Source organism: Perognathus longimembris, chromosome 5 (genome assembly GCF_023159225.1).
Source record: "Perognathus longimembris pacificus isolate PPM17 chromosome 5, ASM2315922v1, whole genome shotgun sequence".
NCBI classification, from domain to species: Eukaryota; Metazoa; Chordata; class Mammalia; order Rodentia; family Heteromyidae; genus Perognathus; species Perognathus longimembris.
The window spans coordinates 50,023,736-50,042,603 of NC_063165.1; the positions used below are offsets into that span (position 1 = coordinate 50,023,736).

General features: G+C 46.5%; 1 protein-coding gene across 1 annotated transcript in view; it reads right to left on the bottom strand.

Moving 5' to 3' along the window:
* Positions 1 to 18,868, bottom strand: part of Itgb5 (integrin subunit beta 5) — a 112,220-nt gene that overhangs the window by 67,771 nt on the left and 25,581 nt on the right. Inside the window, exons 3-4 of the mRNA XM_048346798.1 lie at positions 15,892 to 16,096; positions 5,998 to 6,247 (exon numbers count right to left, since the gene is read on the bottom strand). Coding sequence (XP_048202755.1) covers positions 5,998 to 6,247; positions 15,892 to 16,096 — 455 coding nt within the window. The remainder of the gene's footprint in view (positions 1 to 5,997; positions 6,248 to 15,891; positions 16,097 to 18,868) is intronic.

Sequence of the window (18,868 nt, forward strand, 5' to 3'; positions counted from 1 at the left end):
ACAATCCCACAAGTTTTTTTATGTTGACCTACCCAGTGACCAACAAGATATGGCAGCTGGGCTCACAGACTTTCCTGCCTGGGCTGGCTTTGAATCACGATCCTCAGGTCTCAGCTTACTAAGTAGCTGAGATTACAGGCATGCGCCACCAGAAGCCAGCTAAACTCTTCATTCTTTCAAATGCCATAGATACCATTTAGTAACCAAGCATTGGCAAATAGGAAATGGTATCTGAAACATAGAAAGAAGTACTACATGTCAGTAACAGATTACTTCCAGGCCTTTTCCCTAAAATATTGAGCAAGTTCCTCTTTTTAATCTGCTGTAGACACCCCCAGGCAGCTCTCTATTCATGAAGGAAGTTAGTTCCTAACAACAGTTTCCAGAGCTTCAGCTTGCTAAATAGCTATGAAGTAGGAAGAACTTGGTTGGAAGAAGTAGGAAGTACTTGGTTAGAAGAAAGCTTATTGTTTCTGTTTTCATCAAGTCGACATTTAGTTTCATTGATTATCTCTATTATTTTTCTTTTTTGTCTCATTTATAGATGGGTACAGAAGGGACAGGAGGAGAGAGAAAAGCATGACAGCCAGAGAAGAGCACAGGAAGACCTGTGGCATGAGACGGAGCAGGGCAGGTGGGTCTGTAGGCAGAGGACAAGGGGTGAGGACAGGCAAGAGGAAGTGGTCCGGTAGCCTGGCCCACACAGGCAGGGTCTTCAGCCCAGTAAAGGATGTGATGAGAAGTAAGAACCATCAGAGAAGCCTTAGGCAAGGAACACCTTTGGAATCTGCCAGTATCTGGGAAGAGCAACAGGCTCAGCAACTGCTAGAGAACCCACTTTCACTGCTGCCCCAACTAGCCCGGCCAGATCAGGTTTGGGCAGGCTCCCTTCCTCTGTGCAAAGCCAATCCTAGCTAATCCCAGCAACCTCCACTATAATCACAATACCACCCCAGCGCCTGCATGACAAGCCACCACCTCTTCCCAGGACAGTCATAGCTCTCTGCAGACAGGCAACAGCAGCTACCCCTTACCTGCCTGCCTCTACTCTGGGTCTCCCTTCTCCACAGATTCACAAATACCCTATGCTTGGACACATCACATTCTTTCTGAATGGGTGACTCAGGCCACCCAAGCATTATAGGACCTCCTCATTGTGTCATAAAGAGCACCATGGTGGAAATGATAATCCCCCAGGGAGAATGAGCTGAGGCTCCACCCAGAGCCATCTGACATATGGACAGGTTCAGAGAGAAGTAAACATACCCCCCCCCCATACACACGCATAGGACTCTATCTTTCACCAAGTGCGTACTCCCTCCTGGGTTGTTAGGCACCATGATTTAGAACTTCAGATGTGTTTATTGTCACAGCTGGTCAGATTGGTTGTGGAAAGGGAGCAGGGAGAGAAACTGAATAATTGCAGTTAAGTGAGAAAACGAGGAAAGCTGCAAGAAGTAGGGCTACAGCCCAGCCTTTTTCCCATTTCCCCCTTTACTCCCACAACAGCAGTCCAGGTGGAGTTTTACTGTGGAGAGTAGCTGCTAAGCGATCAGCCTCTCTAAAGTGTGTTTCCTACATGGGAGGCTGAGGATGGAAGGGTAGCCTGGGTAGAAAAGTTCATAAAACCCCTTCACAACCCACAGCTGGAGGCAATGGCATGCACCTGTCACCCCAAGCTACATGGGAGGCTGAAATGAGGAGGAGTGAAGTTCCAGGCCAGCCTGGGCAGAAAACATGGGAAGACTGCATCGCCACAGAGGGAAGTTGAATGTGGTGACGTGTACCTATGATCCCAGCAACAGTGAGGGACTACAGTAGTTGGATCATAGTTCAGGTACAAACCCAGGCAAAAAAAAAGTGAGCCTCTATCTCAAAGAAACAACCAGAAAAAAAAAAAAAAAACAGGGCAAATAAAGGAAATGCAAATCAAAACAACTTGGAAATTCCATCTCACCTCAGACTGGCCACCATCTAGAATTTGAACAACAACTGCTGGCAGGGATCTAAGGAGAAAGGAATCCTATCACTGCTGGTGGAAATGTAAACTATTAGCACCAGCCCCAGAAGGAGGTTTTGAGGTTCCTCAAAAAACAAAAACAACAAAACCTTAGAACTACCCTATGACCCAGCCATACCATACCTGGACATCTACCCAGATCATTACAAGTCAGGATACCATAAAGACACTTATACATCCCTGCTTATTGCTGTCCTATACACAATAGCTAAGTTATTGAAAGAGCCCAGATGCCCTACAACAGATGAGTAGATTAACACTACGTGGTATATGTACACAATTGAATTTTATTCATCTATTAGAAAGAATATTATGTCATTTGCAGGGAAATTGATGGAACTAGAAAAAAATCATGTTAAGTGAGGTAAGCCAAGTTGAGAGAGATAAACAGTACATGTTTTCTCTAATATGTGGAAGCTACATGCTAAAATATACTGGACATGAGAACCTATACAGGACTCCAGACATTCACACATAGATTAAGGGAAGATACCCTTAGGGAGGAACACAAAGGTGTAATGTCTCTGAACATTTAAATACTATCTATTGAAACAAACTCTAGGAAATGGAAACATGTTTCTTTTTTTTTAATAAAGTGAATCCAATTTGAGGATTACTAGATCTAGGCAAATCCTTGAAACAATTGAATCTTCAAGATAAAACTGGATTGAGTTTACATGAGCAAGTTCCCATCTTAGCCTAAACATCAAGAAGAATGTCTACATGAAATATAATTTAAAATTTTTAATAGAGCACCAAGCCTGGAAGCTTAGGAGGGAAATCCCAGATGCCAGAATTGAAGAGGAAGCCACTCAGCAAAGAATGGACTGGAGAGAGGGCCATAGGGTGGTTGCGGGTGGGGAGGCAGGGTGTGCAGCTCAAGCAAGGCATCTGCAGTGTGTGAAGACAGGACATGCCACAGCATGTACAGCAGGGGTCCACCAGGAGCAGATGAGGAACTCCCATCATGAACAAGGCCCGGAGCTATAACAGGGCTCTCTGCATAGAGCTGAGCTCAAAGAGCTGCCACTCACAAAATCAGAAGCAGAAATTCTCCAGCCATGGCCTGGGAAAGCCATAAGGAAGCTTACCACCAACTCCAGACTAAGCACGGTAAGAACCATACATACTCTAGGCCTGGGGAATTGGAATTCACAACTTTTATGGTGAAGAAACCCCCAACTGTGGCTATAGAAAACAGGTCCCATAGTGAACACAGAAGGTTCCCAGCAGCAGAAAACTGTGAAGTTGTTCCGCAGGAAGCTGGCACACCAGGACACATGAACTTCAGATGGGAAACAGCCTCTGATGAAGATGAGCTAATAAAAACATTATAAATCCCAGGAGAAACAAACCACCACGCAGGAATGTCAGCAAACCCAACACCCTGAAGGAAACAGAACAGAATGATCTAAAGTTCTTACAAGGGTATTCAAAACATCCCGAAGGAATAGAAGCCAAAGGCCAGACAGAATGTTAGAAAAATAAAACAAACAAAATGGAAACCAAAACAAAACTCTAGAAATAAAAAGAAGGAGAAAGAGAAGAAGAAGAGGAGGAGGAGGAGGAGGAGGAGGAGGAGGGAGAGGGCAGGAGGAAGAAGAGGAGGAAGGCTGAAAACCAGAATCCTCAGATCACGGCCTCCTTGAGTAGCTAGGATTACAGGCATGAGCTCTTCTCTCTGCCTTTTAAATTCCCAGGGTAGCCCTTGTACTTCAGACTTGGCACTTCTGGTGCATTCAAAGATAGGATGTTATGAACCCACAATTTCCATCCCATAACAGAAACATCCAGAGCAGAGAAGGGAGGGACAAGTCTAAAGAAAGCCCCAGTGCATCTCTTTCCTCTGAGATGTCCTGTGGCAATAATGTCACTTTCCCCAAGTTTCCCATCCCCCAAAAGCCCTGGCAGCTGCACAACCCTGGGAGAAAAACTCTCGTTCTCTCCTCCACATCAGTTGGAAGGAAGGAACAGTCAGACAGAAATCCAAGCAAAAGTCTCTAAAGCCCAGGCATGAAGTACAAACAAGCAAAATGGACCGACCAGCTGCAGGCTAAGAGGGAGAGAAAGATGGGCCCTGCAGGGACTTTACCAGACATCCCAGCTTTTGAAGAAACCATAGAAATGCATTCTGGTGATTCGTAGTTAAATCTTGTTTTTGTAAATGTTGGTAAGTCACGATGCCATGAGAACAGAAAGGGTGTATGCAGACTGGGCCAGCTAAGAGAGCTGTTGCATTACACAGTTGATACTGTTTTCCTCAAGGAGCAGTGGGACTCAGGAGACACTGGATGCTACATGGCCTGGACACCCGGCCTGTGTGGGCAGAGGACTCTCAGCCTACTCACACTGAGCTCCACAGTAACTCCCTTTGTGTCTTCTCAGCTTAGAGAAGAGAAATTTACATAACTTAGACCTGATGCTTCCTTCAAAACTCCCATTCTTCACTCCATTTCCTGTGTTACAAGCAGCTTTTCAGGATGCCTGGTATTCACTGTCATGAATCTCACTGTCGGGCAATGGGGTTCTGCCTTGGAGAGCTTAGAGAGCCAGCTCTGAATAAGCAATGTGGAAGAGCCTGGGGTATTCACATGCCGAACGGTGCCCACAGCCGGTCCTTGATCCTCTGCCAGCTTCCAACCAGCACCTAGCTAGTGGAGACACACCCCATCTTCTGGAGATAAAGCCCAATAAGGGTGAGGAGTTGGGGGAGGAATACAATCACTAGTGCAGACCAACTGAAAAATGTTTTCGTTAGGAGGCCAAAGCTCTTGTTAAGTAATAAGACTCCAACTGAGGGTTGGGAGGGTGTGGCTCCGATGATAGTGTTTGCCCAGCAAGTGGCAAGGCCTTAAGGCCAGATCCGTCAAAACTAAAAACAAAACAAAACCAGCTCCAAGTAGACTTTTGGCCTGAATTCAGCTGACTCGACTGGTAAGGGCCTTGGAGACAGGATCGAGTGACAATCATGTCAGTGAGACCTGTGGGCAGGAAGAAGCTACACTCCATAGGAAATGATGACACCTAGTTCCTCTTGGAGGCTGAGGCCATTTGTATTTAAAACTTTTTCCTATCTTACTGTTATTCCATCGCTATGTTGGTTTCCCACCCCGGGGAAAGACCTAGGAGAGTAGACAACAGTCCAGGAGGAATTCCAAAGAACACAGGCCACCAAGACATTCCCACTTTGCTGATCACCCAGCCCAACACAGCCCAAAGGGGAGCTGAGAGCCACTGAGACTGCCAAAGGGAGAGCTAGGCAGGCTCACAAGCTTCAAAACAGCTCCCCCCCCCCCCCACGTGCAGCAAAAGGCCAAGAACTACAAGTGACATAATGGGATGGAAGGAGCCTGTGTCCCTGCGTCATCGCATGAGGGAGACCTGCCAAAGAAGACTGATCAGCCCTCCTCAGGTTTTATACAAGCAATGCTTTTCAATGTGTTGACCTACAGATGTTCAGGAACTGCTTCTTACTACAGCCCAGGTAAGCCCCTAGCTGGCAGGCCTGGTGGGGTTTGCCGCATATGCTATTGCTCAGCCTCGGGTAGAGTTTCTTGGATGGGACAAAAAATAGGCATTCTGGGCTGGGGATATGGCCTAGTGGCAAGAGTGCCTGCCTCGGATACACGAGGCCCTAGGTTCGATTCCCCAGCACCACATATACAGAAAACGGCCAGAAGCGGCGCTGTGGCTCAAGTGGCAGAGTGCTAGCCTTGAGTGGGAAGAAGCCAGGGACAGTGCTCAGGCCCTGAGTCCAAGGCCCAGGACTGGCCAAAAAAAAAAAAAATAGGCATTCTATTCAAGGGAATGCAGTCTGCCAAAACTAGTCTGCTGTCTCCCATTTGTGTAATCATGGGTAAGTTATTTATTCTCTCTCAGCCTCAGTTTCCCCATCTCTCAAATCTTGGGACTAAGTGTTCCTCCTACTCCATCTCTCCACCCTTATGTACCAAACAGAAAGACAAGGGGCCACTTACCCGATGCAGGGATTTGTCTGGTACCTCGGTGCTGTGTAGGAGAAAGGAGAGATGTCCTTGTCAACAAAGGACCCAAAACCCAACCGGAAGTTGCTAGTAAGCTTCCTCATCTCCTCAGCAAGCTTGGTGCCCAGGTTGCGGATGCTGTCCAAGTCATCCTTCATGGAGAGGGAGAGGTCCATCAGGTAGTACAAGTCCACAGGGTAGTCCTCCACCTGGCGTACCTGAAGCTGGAAGGTGGTCTGGTCACCTGTGCCAACAGAATGCCACATGAGGCATGAGGAGCCACAGAGCTTGCTGGGGGCGAAGGGGGTGGAGTTAACAAAGAAGGTAGCAGCTAGGTGGAGAAAGGGGAGGTGAGCACATCAAGGGAGGGCAGGTGATGAAGACAGTCCACTTAAAACATCCCAAAGGGCAGTCTCTATTTCTTTTCCTAGCCATTTTGTTTACTAGAGTACTTTGTTCTTGTGTATATCTGGAACATCCCAGACACAACTCATTATCATCAGAAATTACAGGTATAAAACCAAAAACATAGATTTCAAACTCCAGCTTTTTTTTTTTTTTGGCCAGTCCTGGGCCTTGGACTCAGGGCCTGAGCACTGTCCCTGGCTTCTTCCCGCTCAAGGCTAGCACTCTGCCACTTGAACCACAGCACCGCTTCTGGCCGTTTTCTGTATATGTGGTGCTGAGGAATCGAACCTAGGGCCTCGTGTATCCAAGGCAGGCACTCTTGCCACTAGGCTATATCCCCAGCCCCTCTAACTCCAGCTTTATAAAAAAAAAAAAAAAAAAAAAAAAAGTCACAGCTGAGCCTCAGTAGCTAATGCCTATAAACCTATCTGCTTAGGAGGCTGAGATCAGGAGGACTTCAGTTTGAGGCCAATCTGAGCAGAAATGGTAAGACTCTTATCGCAATGGAATAAGTATGTTGGTTACAGTAGAAAACCTAGAATAGGAAGATCATGGTTCAGGCACATGCCTGGAAAGGAAAGGCAGTGTAAAAAAGGAAGTCTAGAAGTATGGAATAAAGAGAGGAAGAGAAGAAGGGAGGGAGGGATGGAGGGAGGGAGGGAAGGAAGGGCTCAGGTGGTAGAGCATCTACTTAGTAAGCATGTGTCCTTGAGTTGAAACCCCAGTACTGTCAATAAAAGAAAAGACAATGGTAGGGGAACAATTTAAAGAGAACAGTAAAACACTGCTATATCTGTCTATCAGCTACAAGGAAAATTGGTTTGGGCTCTACAATAAGACAGCCAACAGATGAGGAAAGGAGGATTCATTCAGAGACATGAAACAAGGAGAAAAGCTGGCATCTAGCTGTGTGGCCTTTGCTACCGCACCTCCAGGGCTTATAGAGAGGGCCAAGTTAAGGGTAATAACCTGGGGAAACCAAGTCAAGATAAGGCTCCCTAGATCCTTCCAGAATTTCTACGGACAAATTGCTTCGAACTGACTGTAAGTTTCCATGCAGGTAACCGAATCTGCTTTTAGCCCAAGGATGGCACTCTACCACTTGCACCACTGTTCCACTTAGTTGGAGATAAGAGTCTCAGGAGTCTCTTTTCTTCCCAAGCTGGCTTTGAACCATGACCCTCACATCTCAGCCTCCTGAGTAGCTAGAATTACAGGCACGATCCACCTAATGTCCAGTGTAAAGAATCTCCTTACATCAAGTTCTAAGAGAAATTGATCATTCATACACACACACACACACACACACACACACACACACACACACACACACACACACACGCCTTACCACAGGAAGGCTACAAATGTTAAAAATAGGGGCTGGGGATATAGCCTAGTGGCAAGAGTGCCTGCCTCGGATACACGAGGCCCTAGGTTCGATTCCCCAGCACCACATATACAGAAAACGGCCAGAAGCAGCGCTGTGGCTCAAGTGGCAGAGTGCTAGCCTTGAGCGGGAAGAAGCCAGGGACAGTGCTCAGGCCCTGAGTCCAAGGCCCAGGACTGGCCAAAAAAAAAAAAAATGTTAAAAATAAAACATTTCTCCCAGTATTCCAGAAAGGAAAAGTCTAAGAAAGCCGATAGTATCACTCACACTTAGAATGAGGCTTTATTATCACAGTAACATGCTTGATTTGAAATGCCACAAACTCCTAGATGGGCTTTGGCGCTGACAGAATAGGTGAGTCAGACCTTCCTTCCCAATGCCCAGTGTGGACACTGGGCAGCCCTGGGGACACATGCTCCCCAGCAAGGCTGGACGAGGTCTGGGCACACTTCCCACCTGCAGTGCACTTTGTTTGGACACACTTCTCTCTTCCTCCTCTACAGACACCCTGAGCTCTCCAAAGTGTCTGTGACATTGGCAAAGTCACTTTCACCTGGTGCCCTGCCACACACCCTGCAGGGCACAAAAGCCATCTCATGGTCCCCACGCACAGCTGGTCTGTGCCTGTCTTGTGCTGGTGACACGCTCCTGCATGCCCAGATCTGTCCTCAGCTGCCTGCTTCTGCACACAGCCCTGCGGGCTTACAGCTCTTCTCTCTGCAGCTGGTCCTCATCCTCCACACCTCAGCTTGGGATCAGGGATCCGGGGAATGGGCTAAAATGAACTTCACAGAGAAGCCTCTCCACAGAGAACCCCAGCCCTTCCTGATTCCAATGCACGGAATTTCTGCCATACCCCAGCTCTTAAGTACAGGGTCTCCCTCTATCAACCAGTAGTAACTAACTATTCACCTGAAAGGGCACTTTCCCCTTAGGGATCAGTGTCAGATGACCAGCATTGCTAGAGTGGGCAGAGAACTCCAGTGAGGACTTTCAAGATTGATTGACGTATGGGTGTACACTGTGTTTGACCTCAGGGCCTCCCATCCTCCCTTAGCTACCCCAGCACCACTAGCTCAAGGCTTGATGCTCTACAACATGAGCCACACCTCCACTTCTGGATTTGGCTGGTTACTTGGAGATAATAGTCTCTCAGACTTGTCTCCCTAAGTTAGCTTCAAACTCTGATCCCCAGATCTCTGCCTCCTGGGTTGCTAGGATAATAGGCATGAGCCGCAAGTACCCAGCTCAAGATGGGTTTTGTTCACATGTCAAGACAAAACAAGATCTCTACAAATACACGAGTGGCTTCTGATACCCTAGAATCACCTTTCTTTGCAAGAAATGGAAACAAAGAAGAGAAACATCACCTATGTTGTAACAGGGCTACAGTTGAACTTGGAGTTAGAGCCAAGGGCACACCTTGTAGGACAAACCTACAGCTCTTTCATTCACTGTAGCAGAGGCAATGAGTATGCTAAACCAAGTCCAGACCTGGAGGTAATCACTTCCCACACTGTGGCTAGAGTACAAGTGGTAGTTTGCTTGCCTAGCAAGTTTGAGGCCCTAAGTTCAAACATCAACAACACCACCAATAAAAAGTTTTTCTTGTGAGCTGCGCAAAAAAGCAGGAAGTGGAGCTGTTGCTCTGCTCAGGGATAGCACCCAGATCCTTAGTTCAACCACTACTACCAGCACACACACACACACACAATAATAAAAATAATCACTTCCCTGTTCCCTGGTCTAGAAGAGTTTGCTAGGCCACACTGAACCCCAGTGCTCATGGGGAGCCACAGAACAAGTCAGCTTTATGTTTGTAGTTTTCTTTAAAATAATCCCTATCAGCCTATCATCAAAGTCTTTATCACCTTATTTGGGGGGGCGGGGGGAGTGGTCAGTCAGTCATGGGGCTTGAACTCAGGGCCTGAACTCAGGGCCTGAGCTCTTATTCTCAAGGCTAGCACTCTACCACTTTGAGCCACAGCTCCACTTCCACTTCCAGTTTGATCTCGTGGGGCCTTTTCTGCCCTGGCTGCCTTTGAACTATTGATCCTCAGATCTCAACCACCTAAGTAGCTAGGATTACAGGCGTGAGCCACCGGCCTGGCTCCTTATCACCTCTTTAAGTGTGCACACCACCCATCTGGAAGGCAATACACAAATACACAGGATGGTAAGGGGTACTTCCAGAGGGCCTGGAAGGGCAAGAGAGAAAACCCAGAGGGAGAGACTGCCAAGAAACCCACAACAAAGCCACTGATCCCCCTGAAATTGAACCATTTGTACAGTTTCGTGGTTTTGATAATATACTCTGATGACACTGGACCCTAGCAGTGGGGATAGCTCAGTGAGATACACATGAAACCTCCAAATTATTTTTTAGTGGGTGGGGGCAGAGCTTGGACTCAGGGTCTGGGTGCTGTCCCTGAGTTCTTTTGTCCAAGGCTTGCACTCTACCACTTTGAGGCACAGCAACACTTCCAGTTTCTGGTGTTTTTTTGGAGATAACAGTCTCACAGATTTTCCTGCCCAGGCTGGCTTCGAACTGCAATCCTCAGATCTCAATCTCCTAAGTAGCCAGACTCACAGGCTTTAGCCACCGGTGACTGTCAATGCCTGTCTGTGCCTGTCGTACTTCTTTTATTTTTCACTTAAAATTTTATCTTGAAATAATTATAGACTCACAAAAAGTTGCAAAAATAATTTGGGCTGGGTGCCAATGGCTCACACCTGTAATCCCAGCTACTCAGGAGGCTGAGATCTGAAATCACAGTTCAAAGCCAGGTTGGGCAAGAAAGTCTGTGAGACTCTCATCTCCAATAAACTACTCAGGGGGCTGGGAACATGGCCTAGTGGCAAGAGTGCTTGCTTTGTATACATGAAGCCCTAGGAACGATTCCTCAGCACCACATATATAGAAAAGGCCATAAGTGGCGCTGTGGCTTAAGTGGTAGAGTGATAGCCTTGAGTAAAAAGAAGCTAGGGACAGTGCTCAGGCCGTGAGTCCAAGCCCCAGGACTGACCAAAAGATAAATAAATAAATAAATAAACTACTCAGAAAAAAGCTGGGAGTGGCGATGTGGCTCAAGTGGTAGAGGGCTAGCTTTGGTCACATAGAGGCTCAGGGACAGAGCCCAGGCCCTGAGTCCAAGCCCAGGACCAGCACAAAAAGTAAAAGAAGCAGCAGTAGCTAACAGGTCTTTTTTTTAAGAAGCTCAGGGACTGAAGCAGATAATCACTTGAAAAAACTCTTCCTAATTAACCCAGTGTTTTAGAGCCACCTCTAGTTTTGGACTATCTCCAAAAGATTTGCTTTGAAGTTTATGTTCTTTCTTAAGGATCTTATGACCTTTCTTAAAGTTTTTAAAGTTCTTATTCTGAAATAAAATGAAAAACATGATCCTGTGTTTACACAAAAGCCTGCTTAAAGTTTGGCAGTTCTTCAAAAAGTTAAACATAGAATTACCATAGGACCTAGCAATTCTACTCCTAACCATATAGCCAAGATTATTGAAGACATATGTCTCCATAAAAACTTGTATGTTTATGAAAATGACATAAGAAAATCCATTATCTAATATATACAAAAAAGAAAGAAAAAATGTACACAAGTGTTCATAACTGCCCAAAAGTAGAAATAGTCCTTCAAACGGAAATGTGGCATAACTAACTATACACACATAATGGAATATTATATGGCCATAAAAATGAGATGAAGTATATTCTACATCAATGAAAAAATAGCCACATGTTAAATGGGCCTCAAGAAATGTTTAGCAGAGGCAAAATCATAAATAGAAAGTGGAATTATAGTTGCCAGGGGCTGACTGGGAAGGGGGAGGGAGGGAGGGTAGGATGAGGAGTAACTGTTAGTTTGCACTGGCTTTCTTTTAGAGGTTAATAAAATGTTCTGGAGTTAGGTAGTGGTGATAGTTATGCAACCTTGCAAATATACTAAGAGTGACTGAACTACACACTTTAATGATGTGAATTATATCACAATTTAAAAAAAGAAACATTCTGAACCAGGCACTGGTGGCTCATACCTGTAATCCTAGCTACTCAGAAGACTGAGATCTGAGGATCAAGGATCAAAGCTAGCCTGGAATCCATGAGATTCTTATCTCCAATTAACCACCACAAAACTGGAAGTGGGACTGTGGCTAAAGTGGTAGGGAGCTAGCTGTAAGCAAAAAAGCTCAGGGATAGGGCCCAACCCCTGAGTTCAAGTCCCAAGAGCAGAGCATGCAAGCACACACACACACACACACACACACACACACACACACACACATACACACACACATCCTGCTTAAAGAATGAAGAAGGAGGGCTGGGAATGTGGTTTAGGGATAGAGTGCTTGCCTAGCATGCACAGCAACCTGGGTTTGATTCTTCAGTACCACATAAACAGAAAAAGCCAGAAGCAGCACTGTGGCTCAAGTGATAAGAGTACTAGTCTTGAGCAAGAGAAGCTCAGGTACAATGGCCGGACTCTAAATTCAAGTCCCAGAACTGGCCAAAAAAAAAAAAAAAAAAAAGAGGGGAGGAGGGGGAGGAGGAGGGGGAGGAGGAGGGGGAGGGGGAGGGGGAGGGGAGGGGGAGGGGGAGGGGGAGGGGAGGGGGAGGGGGAGGAGGAGGAGGAGGAGGAGGAGGAGGAGGAGGAGGAGGAGGAGGAGGAGGAGGAGGAGGAGGAGGAGGAGGAGGAGGAGGAGGAGGAGGAGGAGGGGGAGGAGGAGGAGGAGGAGGAGGAGGAGGAGGAAAGAGCTTGCTCTGGTGGCTCATGCCTATTATCCTAACTGCCCAGAAGGCTGAGATCTCAGGGTCAAGGTTAGAAGCCAGCCAAGGCAAGAAAGTGAGACTCTTATTTCCAATAGAGTACTAAAAAAAAGAAAGAAAGAAAAAAAAAAAAAAGCCAGAAGTGGAGTTGTGGCTCAAGTGGTAGCACATTAGCCTTGATCAAGAAAAACAAACATTTTTAAAGTAGTTCAGTGATAGGCCAGGCCCAGAGGTCAAGCCCCAGGACTGGCATAAATAAATAAATAAATTAATTAATTAATTAATTAATTAGATTTAATTTTAAAAGGAGCCAAGCCCTGGTGGCTCACATCTGTAATCCTAGCTGCTCAGGGGGCTGAGATCTGAGGATGGTGGTTTGATGCCAGCTGGGACAGAGAAGGACAGAGAAGTCCCCATGAGACTCTGATCTACAATTAACCACTGTTACAGTAACAATAAAATAATTTATATATATATACACACACAATAGTTCTAGAACCTTGAAGAATTCCCATTTCATAGACCTAGGAAAAAATTATGTTAAGTGATGTGCATGTTTTCTCTCCTATGTGGATGCTAGAGCTAAAATACAGGCATAAAAGATAACATACACAGGGTTTATGCGTGTACATACAAACTGACTAAAGGATGGGCTACTCAGGGGAGGAGTCTGAAGGTGTAACTCCTCTGAACAACTAAGGAACTGGTTCACAAAATTAAAACCAGGAAGTGGAAACATGTTTTGGAGGGAGAGGGCCATGCGGGGGGGGGGGGGGGGAGAGGGGGACATAGGAGAGAGAGTGAACAAATGTATTCGTTATAGACAATGTACATTACATGAAAGTTGAACTACAGCCTGAGGGTAGGGATGGGAGGGGGGAAATGGGAGATGACAGAAAAGGCGGCACTCACGAAGAAGCATTTTACCTATAACCTGACCTCAGGTCTACAGGCCAAAAGAAGCAGCGCTTGGTGTGTGTCTTCTTCACAGGACAGGTCACACCCGGCCCCCAGCACTGTGTCTTCCTCACCCGGCCCCCAGCCAAGCTCACACAGGACTGGCCTGCACACAGATCCACAATGGAAAGCACAGGACCTTGTCTCCATTTCACTTCCAATCCTGGAAACTACTATGATGGTTACATGGCAGAAGCTGTGGCTACCTTCCAAGATTTCTACTTAGCAGAACCTAATTATACCTTTCCTTTTGTTTTTTAGTTTCATGATAATCCAAACAGGAAAGACCAGACATTTCTAAAGAAGTCTACTTCTCAGAGTTCATTCTTATAATATACAACCTGGGCACCAGTGGCTCATGCTTGTAATCCCAGCTATTCAGGAGGCTGAGATTTAAGATCATGGTTCAAAGCCTGTTCAGACAGGTAAGTTTGTGAGACTCTTAGTTCCAACTAAACACCAAAAAGCCAGACACAGATCTGTAGCTCAAGTGGTAGAGCATCTATCTAGGATAAAAAAAAAAAAAAGGCTTAAAGAAGAGTGCCTAGGCCCTAAAGTCAAGCAGCACATAGGAAACTAGAGAGAAGAAAGGGAGAGAGGGAGGGACAGAACCATGCAATAATAACAATAGCTACAACAAGGAGCTTTCCCAAGTGCCCACCAGTGCAACCCACTGTACCACATCCAGTGAGCCCCACCCTACACCAACACCTGATGATAATAAAGTCACAGAAGCCTCTGCGTGCACCTGTGAAGAATGAGAGTTGCAAGACGCTTGGGTTACAAGGGTCAGAATAACCTACTCAGAACCCCCAAGCCAAGCGGAGACCCAGAGCTGGAACCCAGGGCTGCTCCAAGCTGTCCTGAAGCCTAAATAACCATCTAGAAATCATTATTGCCATCAGCTAGCTCTCTAGACAATGGGGGACAGATGAAAGAGCAAAAATAAAAAAGATCAATAAAATTTGAAAAAAAAAAAAATCTGCCTTGTCCCACATGTGCTACTTCCCAGTCAATCCACACCCACAACTGCCTCTGACAGCAGACAGTGAGGATGGTGATGTGTAGCAGGGAATTAATTCAGTGGCAGAGTCGCAAAGGAGGACCCACCAAGGGCCTGTGGTCCCCACGGTGTAGGATCGAATCCCATGTGCACTTATACATGTTCCCCAAGTACACAATGGGATTAGCTTCCTGGGTACCACAGACATTTACCAAATAGTGAGGGTACAAGAGTGTTTCATTTCCATGTATTACCACTACTCTAAGGGAAAGAGGAACTATTGTCCAATGGTTAGAGTTCTGCCTAAGATGATAGGAAAGTTCTGGAAGCAGGTAGTGGAGATGACACGGCATAATAAACTGAACTGAACACTTAAGCTAGTTACAAAACTACGTTTTATGTTACAGATCTTCTACCATAATTTGGGGTTGCTGTTGCTGTTTGTTTCGGTTTGATTTTAGCAGAGCTAAGGATTAAACCCAGAGTTTCTTACCAACTAGGAAATTACCCTACCACATTAAAAAAAAAAAAAATAGCAACAAAGCTAGGGGCTGGTGGCTCACACCTGTAATCCGTGCTACTTGGGAGGCTGAGATCTGAAGGACTGATTGTGGCTTGCATCCAGCTCAGGTAGAAAAGTCTACAAGACCTTTCCTAACCGATTACTAGACATAGTGGCATGGGCCTGTCATCCCAAGATATGTGGGAGGCTAAGACAGGCAGAATCACAGTGCCAGGCCAACCCAGGCAGAAAAGACAGAGATAAGTGGGACACTGGTGTGTGCCTAACATCCCAGCAACAATGGAAGAGCTAAAAGTGGTGTAGGCACACTTAGGTGTCACCCGGGTGACAAGCAAGACCCTAACTCAAAAATGGAGGGGCTGGGGATATGGCCTAGTGGCAAGAGTGCTTGCCCCGTATACATGAGGCCCTGGGTTCAATTCCCCAGTACCACATATATAGAAAATGGCCAGAAGTGGCACTGTGACTCAAGTGGCAGAGTGCTAGCCTTGAGCAAAAAGAAGCCAGGGACAGTGCTCAGGCCCTGAGTCCAAGGCCCAGGACTGGCCAAAAAAAAAAAAAAAAAACAATGGAAAAACAGGGCTGGAGGTGTGGCTCAAGTGGTGCAGCACTGGCTAAACAAGCATGAGGCCCTGAATTCAAACTCCAATACTGCTGGAAAATCTATATAGCAAAGCTATTCCCTTCGCCCTCCGCTTCCTGGGGTCTGAGCCTTGTCCTGACTCTCAGCCTGGCCTGGCTCATTTCCACGTTAACATGGTCCACTCCCTGAGGACGTCCCCGCACACACAGCCTCCAGCCCCCTGGGTAGGAACATGGGAGACTCACCAGGCCGGAGGTTCACGGCGACTTCCTGTGGTGTCATCTGGATGACGTCGGAGCCCATGATGCCGGAGCCCTTATTGCTGAGCGGCAGGCTCCGCAGGATGTGGGTGCTGCTGGCCGGGCTCTCGATCTCACCATCACAGCCGTTTCGGATGAGGTTTGCCCTCAAGTCACACCGCGAGGTGACTGACCGTGGGCTGCCAAAGTACTAGGTGGAGAAACAGAGGCAGCCAGTGGTCAGAATGGTCCCCCAGAACACCCAGGCTAGGAGCCTTCAACTCTCCAACCCATTTCATTTTCTGAAGAGGAAGACAGTGAGCCTCCCCACCCCAGTGCTCAACGAGGATTAAGAGCATCAACTAGGGTGTTGGATAGGAGAGCTCTGTGGAAACTGTAAATGACAGAAGAAATATAGCTGGCTTCACTGTTACTTTGATGGTCAAATATTCTTGTCTACCTGTGTCAGCAAGAAAAAGTAGCAGAGTGCCAATAAGTAATGCCTGTAATCCTAACTAATCAGGCAACTGAGATTAGCTGGGAACCTGGGAGAGGAAAATGGGAAACTATAATCTCATTAACCAGCAAAATGCCAGAGGTAGAAGTATGGTTCAAGAGGTAGAGCGCCAGCCTTGAGCCAAAAAGGAAGTGCAAGAAGCCCTGAACCCCAAGTATCTGCACAAAAGGAGGGAGGGAGGGAGAGTAAATGGAACAGGAAGGACAGGAAGAGAGAGGGGGAAGGGAAGGAAAGAAAAAGAAAGAAAGAAAAAAAGACAGAGAAAGCCAGCAAGCCAGAAAGGGAGAACAAGCTAACTGGGGATATGGCTCAGTGGTAGAGTGCTTAGCCTAGCATGTGCAAAGCTCTGGGTTCCCTGCCCAGGACTAAGACAGACACTGAAATGGCCAAGTTTTCTGCAGGCATACATCAAACCCCACTGATCCAGCAGTCCATGCCTAGAAGTTTCTCACATGAAAGTAATGGAAACAAAAGAAGAATTTATAATTATCTTATAGACATGTGAACCAAAATCCCCAAACCATAAACAAAACACAGCACATCACTTCAAAAGTCATGACAGTAACAATAAAGATTAAGCCAGAATTTCAAAACATGAAAGGGAAAAAAATGGAAATTGTTGGGGGGAGGGGGTAACAAGTATGACAAGAAATGTACTCACTACGTTTTATATATATATATATATATATATATATATATATATATAAACTGTAACCCCTCTGTACATCACTTGACAATAAAATTAACTTAAAAAAACAACACATAGGTATCAGGAACCTGACACATTAATTCTAAAATGAAACAATATGCTTACAGGCACTGGTGCCTCATGCCTATAATCCTAACTACTCAGGAGGCTAAAATCTGAGGACCACAGTTCAAAGCCAGCCTGGACAGGAAAGTCAAGGAAAGTCCATGAGAACTCTTTTCTCCAGTTACCACCAAAGGGCTACAAGTGGAGTTGTGGCTCAAGTAGTAGAGCACTAATCTTGAGCAAAAGAAGCTCAGGGACAGCCTCCAGCAGCTGTACACACAGACACGTACATGAATGTAAGTGACTGTAAGTGTGGATCCATTTTAAGAGAAAGTTTGGTTTTTTGTCTTTTTGTTTTGTTTTGTTTTTGACAGCCTTGGGGCTTGGACTCAGGGCCTGAGCACTGTCCCTGGCTTCTTTTTGCTCAAGGCTAGCACTCTATCACTTGAGCCACAGCACCACTTCTGGCTTTTTCTGTTTATCTGGTGATGAGGAACGGAACCAAGGCAAGCTCTCTACCACTAAGCCACATTCCCAGACCTAGGAAAAAGGTTTTTATTGTGAAGCTAGCCCTGATTCCTCTCTAAACACCCTGTCACTGACAGATGTGGAAAGTAAGTACCCCCGGCAGCTGGGTGGATGTCAGCCCTGTGTGACATCATCCCCAGGCTGCAGGGGGGTGAGGAGGATGCTGGTGTCTCACTCTCCCCTTCTCTCTCCCCTCCATAACATGACCAGAGAGCCTTACATGAGCTGGGGTCCCCAGACTTTGTGTTGGTGTTGGAAGTTGCTGGAAGCCAGCATGTTGGCGGAAGCCCCAGTGGGATGTGCCCTCCCCCCAGGTCCTGCTGTCCCACAACCGCCCAATGCTCTTCAGAATCTCAGCAAAATTCAAGACCAAAATTCATTCAAGAAGATTCTGCGGTACTGTTAAATAAGTAAAACCAGATGGACTGTCCTAAGCCTGTGTGATGGTATTTTGTTTCTTTGTTTTCTCAGTTTGGCAAATATTAAATAGGTTGTAGCGAGTGTATTGAACTCCTGGGCATCTTGCCTATCGACAGGGTCGGGGGACTGCATTGTAGGTGTGAGTGGGTCATAAACACCTGCTGTGGGATGACATGAGAAAAAGGATTCTCGTGGGCCCAGATTTCAATCCTAGGGTTTCCAAATTGGGTCTGGGCAGTCAGACTTGACTCTGAAGTTTCAACGAAGGAATGAGTAAAACACAAGGGTAGGGGAAAGCAAAGTTACCTTCCCAAAGGACCCAAGGACTGGTCTATTGTCCTGAGTGTCTGTGTGTCTGAGGCAGAGGTCTAACCGGGCCTCTGAAATCACACACCCTGAGCTTCCTACATTACAGCATTTCTCAACTCGTTGCTGTCCAGCTGTTCTGACTAAGACCTGGCTGGGCTAGGACCAGTTCTGACTGCCAAAGGGACCTGTCTGGATCGGTCCAGAGCAGAGCTCTACACCACCAGGCTGGCCAAGAAAGCACCTGCTACCTTTCCAGAATGATGTAAACCCCGCACAGCCTCCCATTGGTCTGGAGCAGCTTTGAGTCTGAACAGAGGAGGTCAGAGCTAACCTGCTAGCTGTAAGGGTAGTAGGTGCCAGACAATTCCTGTTCTGCAGCCTGGGCAATCTGCTTGCAGTGATTAAGATCATCCCCCTGCTAAAAGGATATGCTCAACAGGACATTCGTTTGTTTG